The sequence below is a fragment of the Parus major genome, chromosome Z (genome assembly GCF_001522545.3).
Source record: "Parus major isolate Abel chromosome Z, Parus_major1.1, whole genome shotgun sequence".
In the NCBI taxonomy this organism is placed as follows: Eukaryota; Metazoa; Chordata; class Aves; order Passeriformes; family Paridae; genus Parus; species Parus major.
Genome location: NC_031799.1, coordinates 81,498 through 88,996, shown reverse-complemented (window position 1 = coordinate 88,996; position 7,499 = coordinate 81,498). Strand labels below are relative to the sequence as shown.

The 7,499-nt window shown below is 53.7% G+C and overlaps 1 protein-coding gene across 1 annotated transcript in view; it reads left to right on the top strand.

The window, feature by feature from the left end:
• The first annotated feature begins 522 nt into the window (after window positions 1–522).
• ME2 (malic enzyme 2) overlaps window positions 523–7,499 on the top strand; it is a 41,215-nt gene continuing 34,238 nt past the window's right edge. The window contains 2 exon segments of the mRNA XM_015615069.3: window positions 523–650; window positions 7,191–7,318. Of these exon segments, the coding sequence (XP_015470555.1) occupies window positions 7,211–7,318 (108 nt within the window). The 5' untranslated portion in view covers window positions 523–650; window positions 7,191–7,210.

Genomic DNA, 7,499 nt, shown 5'->3' with positions numbered 1-7,499 from the left:
CGATCCCTCACAGACCTCCATCTTCTTATGGCTTCCAACCCCCTCATAGATCCTGTCCCAGTCATGTTCCTCATGCCCTCACATCCCCATTCCCAACCCCTCACATTCCTCCTTCCCATTCCCCATCTCTTCACATTCCCCATTCCCACTCCCAATCCCATTCCCAATCCCAATCCCATTTCCCAATCCCATTCCCAATCCCATTCCCACTCCCAATCCCATTCCCACTCCCACACCTATTCCCATTCCCTCATAGCCCCATTTCCACAGCCTCATTTTCCCGGCCCCGCCCCTCGGCCCGCCTCCTCCCCGCGCTGATTGGCTGTCTCCCCATTCCACATTAACCTGCTGCAGACCGCGCCCCGCCGCGCCTGTCGCTCTTTAGCCTCTGAGGGGGCGGGATAAAACGTTCATTGGCCAAACGCCACCTTCGCCTGCGCGCTCCCTTCCCTTCTATTGGCTGCGCAAGTTGTCAGTCACGGCCAAAACCCGCCTCCCGGGGTGTCCCTCCCCGGCGCCTCGGTGTTGGCTTCATTCAGTGGCGGGTTCCGCGGTGGACGCAGCTCCGGCGGGCGGGCGGGCGCTGCTCTCGCTCAGTAAGAACAGGTCCTCGGCCGGCATCGCTCAGCGGGCAGCAGCCGCAGGAGGAGGTAGATCCCGTTCTGGTAACAATTATACAGCTGTGGCGGCGCACCACAGGCCTCACTATAAGCCCGTGTCTACGGGGCGTCCTGAGGGGCTGGAGGCCGCCCGGGCGCGGGGAGGGGATGGAGCCCGCCCGGGATGCTCCGTGTCCCCGGTCCGGCCCCGCGGGGGATAGTGCCGAAGCAGCAGCACGCTGGTGCGAGGCCCCGAGGCTCGGCCTGCGGCCGGGGCAGCCCTGGGCCCTGCGGCAGGTGCCCGCGAGGAGCCGGGGGAAGCAGCCCCGACTGTGCCCGTGCGTGTTTACCCCTGTCAGAACGGTGACAAATGGAGCTGCCAGCCCGCGGGGAGCTGTCCGAGGCCAGGGCAGCGCCCAGCCGGCGGGCTCAGCTGCTGCCGCGGGCCCCCGCGCTGGGCCCGACCTGCCCTGAACTTCCGTGGCCCTGGAGAGTGAAAGTTGGGAAGGAGCGGAGCAGCTGGCGCGGCCTTGGAGCAGGAAGCGCCGCCCGGTACTTTAGAGTTATTGTTTGGGTTTGGCCTCCCGGCTGCTCGTTGGAAGAAGCGGCAGCCGTCGCTGGCTCCACGCTCCACTAAAAAATACTAACTAAGTGGTGTTGTCTGAGCAACCAGGGGTGTTGTGCCATGGCAAGAATCTCATAATTAACAGGGAAAAAACCAAACCAAACTCACAGCACATTGATAAAGGGTTGGTGAAAAAAGACAGTTTTGCAGCCAAGCCAGATCAAAAGCGCCAAATGTCGAATATTTGGTGTTGGTAATTCCAAAAAGTAGCGAACATCAAAGGAAGGTTTCTTCTAAATTACAGGTGTACCTGTAATTTAGGCAGGGGCAAATGAAAGAGCTGGGCAGAATGTGCAGCTCTGCAAGTGGCCCGTGTGTGTGCAGCCAGCAGTGTCTAATGCCTTATTAGACGCGATAAGATCTGTAGAAAATTAACCCGAGCCTGTATTTTAAGTCAAGCTGCGCGTTACAGTCACAGGAGGAAAGTTCTGATAATCCTGCGCGGTGGCTTGTGAGTCAGCAGCTTGAGCACAGGCAAGATTTGAAGCTTTTTCTCCTGCAAAGTAAGACAGAAGCTGTCAAAGCGTGCCGTGGTTGAGTGAGTACCAATTGGATGCCCATCTTTACGAGTGGTGCCAGCACCTTCACTGCAGCAGGAGCAGCAGTGCCGGTAGCTGGTGGTGCATGGATAGATTCTCAGGTTTTTCTGTGATTTAAGTGGGATGTTTATTTTTAAAGCCCTACCGAGGTTTGTAGGAGGTTGACAGGCTTGCACTTCGCCTGGCCGGCACTGAGCTGCCAGCAGCAGGGTTCCTCTGTGCCCGGGGCTGAGCTGCTTTGCCAGGGAGAACTCTCGTTTGTGAGAGCAGCAGTTGTTGGGAGCGTCTCTGTCCGCCTCTCAACCCGTGTCCAAAAATTGTCTGTGTTTCTGAGTTGAACAGCTCCGGGCCAGGGGTGTACCAGCTCTCCAGAACAGAGCAGGGGCACCTTTCTGCTTGTTCCTGGGCTACTTCTGAGGCGTTTTAGGATAAGGTTTTTGTCCTTGCCTTTGCCACCAGTAGCCCTCCTAGTTACACAAATGAAAATGAATCAAGAATGACAATACATCTTGTCAGACTTGGCCAAAAGTACTGCTGCTGTGGTTTCCAGAGTAAAAGATAATGGACTTTCTGGTGTTTAAGAATCAGGATATTTAGGTCAGGTTTGTTAATGTATAAAAATACAGCTCTCTGATGTTGTCTGGTAAGAGCTGCTACCAACTAGGACTACAGTACCAAACAATTCAGCCCTACTTCCTGTTTGTGCTTCAAGTCTGATAATACTGTAAATTACAGTAATTGTCAAATACTCTTTTTAGGAAGATGTTCTGAAATCATTCTCATCTGAGTTCACCTGAATGTGCTTTGTTTAGTGAAGGTTTCCAGCCTCAAGTGGTGAACTTACTCTGTTTCAGTGCTCCACACCTAACTTCTCTCCCTGTTGAACTGGCTGCCTCAGAATAAAAGGGGAAAAAAGCCATTCCAGTATGCTAAAGTTCTGCTTCCAAAATAACCTGCCTGCCTCTGCCAAACACTTCATTAGTAATTTCTCCCCATGACTGTTCCTTTTAATCTGCAGATCTCAAGGTGCCTTAGAAACGTCCTTTAAAGTGGTGGCCCGGGGCTTTGCTGGAGGGAACCTGAAATAGCTTAGCCACAGTTTGCTGTTAACTGCCCTCAGCAGGAGCATCTGGTCAGCTCCGGGAGCCAGAGGTGCCGAGCTGCTGTGCAGAGCCTCCATCCTCTGCTCCTCGCTCCTGGGCTGCTGCTGCTCTGGAATGAAAGTCATCCTTGGCCTGCTGAAGGGTGCTGGGTGCAGGGGGAGCTGCTTTCTTTGGGTAGAAGTCTCGTGGGGAGACACACTTATAGCCGCTGCTTGCCTAATGTAATAATTTTAGACTGAGTTATCATTACAGAAGTGATGAAGCCAGCTCGTGTGTGCCTGGTTTGTGTCACGCTTGGGTGGGCCAGTTTATTAGTGAAAAAAAAAGAGAATTGAGTGCATGGTGCGTCCACACCAGACCTGAGGTGGTGCAGGCTCACCACGGGGATTGCTCTGGGGACACAGGAGAAAAAGTCTGCTGGCTTAGCAATGGTTGAGGCCTAAAAGTTTGGAAATTCAGTGGGGCCTCTATGGCCTTGAATTAGTGATTTCAGCTTGTCAATGGGAAAAGGCTCCCCGACACAGGCTGGTTCCTGTGCAGGAAGGAAAGCCTGGAAGAAATCACTGACACAGGATTTCAGGAGCACTTGAAGTGCATTTATGTCTCCCCACCCCTGAAACTGAAGGCAGACTGCAGAGTCATGCAGCACAAGTTGCTGTGCTCTGACAGACGCTCCTTGGCACTGAGGGGAGATCCACAGGTCAGGCAGCCTGGGCAGTAATTGAAGCTGGCCTTGCTTTAATTGACTCTGATCTTCTGCTCTGACCAGCCTAATTCTGCCTTTTAAGAGCGTGATGAACCTTTCCCTTAAAAGTAGGTTTTGCCATTTAACAAATCTATAATTGGAGCAGCAGAACATTTGCTCCCAGATAAGGGTGCTTGTCCATATTGGTAATTAGTTTGACCCGGCCAGATGCCTCCTGATAAGGCACAGCAGGGAGCTGTCCTCTGGTGTGCTGAAGGACTTAATCCCCTTAAACTGTGGCAGAGCCAGTCAAAAATTGCCATTGGTACTGGACTCAGGCTAGAAGTGTGCCACGGTCTTGTTTGGTTCTCACCATTGTCAGGGAGAACAGAGACCCTGCTGATGCTGATACGTGTTTGGGCAGGAATTCATTCCTCATTCAATTCTGCTTCTTTCTTCCTAGTTCCTCCCCACGGGACATTGCACAACCTCTGTCCTCTCTGTGTGTTTTCACATCGTGGCAAGTGCTGCCCTTTCCCTCCGGTCACATCCCCTCCCCACGCAGCTGCTGCCAGGGCTGGAGCCCCTCTGCTCTGGAGCCAGGCTGGGAGAGCTGGGGCTGCTCCCCTGCACAAGAGAAGGCTCCAGGGAGAGCTGAGAGCCCCTGGCAGGGCCTAAAGGGGCTCCAGGAGAGCTGCCCAGGGACTGGGGACAAGGCCTGCAGGGACAGCACCCAGGCAATGGCTTCCCAGTGCCAGAGGGCAGGCCCAGCTGGGATATTGGGAAGGAATTGCTGGCTGGGAGGGTGGGCAGGCCCTGGCACAGGGTGCCCAGAGCAGCTGGGGCTGCCCCTGGATCCCTGCAGTGTCCAAGGCCAGGCTGGACAGGGCTTGCAGCAGCCTGGGACACTGGAAGCTGTCCCTGATGGACAGGATTGGCACTGGAGGGACTCTGAGGTCCCTTCCCACCCAAACCACAGGAATTCTCTGTCAGCCTCTACTGCCAAAATTCTGTCTCCCTTTTTTATGGTTAGACTACCACCCTCTGAAGCCTGGCCTCTCTCCTACAAACCCATCATTCAGGCCTCCCCAGGCAGCAGCACGATCCAGCCCTTCCATCCTGAGAGCAGCTGCTGGTTTGGGGGCCTTTCCTGCAGCTTCCCAGAAACAAGGGCTCTCCAGCACGTGTGAGCCGAGGACCCTGAGCCTTCTGTCCCTTTGTCCTCCCCCAGGAGCCCAGGGGACAAGGCTGGTGGCCAGCAGGGCTGGGGTGGGTGACAGAGGGCTGTGGCCACGCGGGCAGAGCTGCTGGCAGCCCTACAGAGAGCTGTAGGCACAGGCATGGGGAAGGATTTCCTGCTTTGTGGGGTCAGGGTTGGGCGTGTCACAGTGGGTTCTGGAGGCAAGCTCTTGCCAAACCACATTCAGAAGTCTGTTAGAGAAGGAGGAGATGTGCAGGATGGGAGAGGAAACAGAAACAGGGAACAATTACAAGAGCAGGGGAGGGAGAGCTCAGGGCTGAGTGACCAGTCAGGTTTTGTGCTGGATATAAATCAACTGGGATCATATCTTTCGGATCTCAACAGAGAGCTCAGTGGAAAATGAAACCTGATTCTGCCCCTTTATGAATCTGAGATAACCTCCATCAAGAGAACAATTTAGGTGCTGGTGTGACACTTTGGAGACGAGCAAGTCTCCTCTCTCACACATCAGAGGAGAAAGCAAGATTTGTATCACTTCTCTGGAAAGTCTTTCCCCTCTGCCTGGTTGATTAGAGTTAATTGATCAAGTTAGGGTGAATCTGGGCCACAATCTTGTTCACTTCTTAAATGCTCGTTAATTGCAACAGAGTAATTTAAATTTAATTAGAGAGGGGTAGGTAAGGTTTGGTGTTTGTCCTACTTTTAAATTAGGTGTTTAAGGTATGAAGGAGTTTGGGTTTAATGCTGTGTTTGAGGCTGGTGACAGGTGGGAGCCCTGGTGGCACCAGGCTGATGGGGCTGCGGGATGGGGTTTGCTCTGGCACCGCACCCACAGACCATTTTTGGTGGAGCTGCAACCCTGTGGGGATGGCAAATGGGCAATCAGAACTAAAACCAGTTAAATCCGAACCTGCTGATCCTGAAGGCAGCCCAAAATTAACGCGTTTTGCAGCGCACAGGTCATTTCCCTTGTCTGATTTGCAGCGTGTGGCAGACCAGCTGTGCTCGCTGCTCCGCTGGCAGGTTTGGGGGGGAAGGAGCAGGTCAGAGGCAGCGCTCTGCCAGGCCTCCTGCCCCACTGCACCCTGCAAATTCACGGTCTTCACCCCAAAGCAAATAAACACAGCGGTTCTGAGTGGAACTTTGGTCATTCACAGGCCTAAACAAACAAGGGTTGGGAGAAAGGGATGCTTCTGCAGCTTCCCTCTACACTTCATAGTGGTAGAGGAGAAACTCGGGCATAACTGATGATGAAAAATAGTAAAATGTTTGCATAGTATTTTAAAACTTGGGAAGATTTCCAAGAAAATCCTTGGATTGTAACTTGTAAGACCAGTCTGCCATCTTAAAAGTTGATTATGTGCAAATTTGATTACAGAAAAGTCTTCTAAAATATTCAGGCGATATTTAAGATAACGAAGTTTTGTTCCTTAATTCGATTTTGTCTCCCATCTGGAAGAAATTAAAAATCCAAGCCGTGCATCATTTCATTCCTTAAGAATGTCTCCTGCCCTGCTTTACTGTCCCTGCCCGTTTGGGCTGTGGATGTGTATGGGGGCTGTGGGGTGATGGGTCCCCTCTCCCGTGTCCCTCCCTGTGCCACCACACGTGCTCCTGCTGTGCTTCCCCCTGGCTCTCTGTCTCGGTGAAATAATCCCTGGGAGATGGGTCCTCTGCTTGTTCCCTGCTGCTCCTGCCTCAGACAAGCCTGTGGTTCTTATCTTCTCCAAAGAGCTTGTGATCAGGAATGGAGCAAAACGAGGGCAGGGGTTGCCGACACCTGTCAGGATTAGGACTTGAGTTATACTAACAATTTTTAAATTCTTCAGGGAAGCATCCTTTACCTTACAGGATATATTCTCTCTGAAAACAACCTATCTATTTTTGAAGTCTGGAACTGTAAAAATCTAAGCCTGGAATCCACAGTTCAGTGGAGTTTTTTGTCATTCTAACCCTCGTTTTGTTGTAGCACAGTTTTAAGATGCTGACAGACACAGTTTCTGTGACATGCTGTCCAGGCCAGGAGATTTCATTGTCACAGAGCTGTGGAGGATCTCAGTGAGGATTCCGTGGGTGCACCTGTCCAGGTGGAGCTGTGCTGGCCGGCATTTGCGCCAGCGCCGGTTCACGTGTGTGTCATCACGTTCAGTTAAAATTGCTGCTGGCATTTCTGCTCTGCCGTGGTGCTGTAAGGCAACACCGAGGGAGAGCTGGCTGCCCACACGTCCTGCCAGCTCCCATCAGGGTCCCTCCGTGTTCCCTGCAGTCTGCACTCTCAGCATTCCAAACCCTCCCTTCTTCTTCCCCCTCCCGGCTGCCACAACACGCCTTGGGGATGTTCCTTTTCGGGGTGTCACGCTGCAGGTACCGGTCTGTGTCAGCCTGCAGGTAGGGCTGTGGGCTCTGCGGGGTGTCTGAGTGTCACCTTTGCCTTGCAGGTGCTGCGGAGGAAGGCAGGATGCTGTCCCGACTGCGCGCGGCCGTGGTGCCCTGCGCCCTGGCGCGGCACGGCCTGCACACCAAGGAGAAGGGCAAGCCACTCATGCTGAACCCGCGCACAAACAAGGTGGGTGCCGTGTCCTTGCCGGATGTCTTATCTGCACCTGCCCGCAGTCCAGCGGACCTTGTCCCGGGGCAGAGCCGCCTGCGGGCCTGGGACACTGCCAGCACGGGTGGTGGAGGCAGGGAGCAGCTCCAGGTTACTGCCAGGGCACCTGCAGGGCTCCCCTGTCCCACTGCCGTGTCCC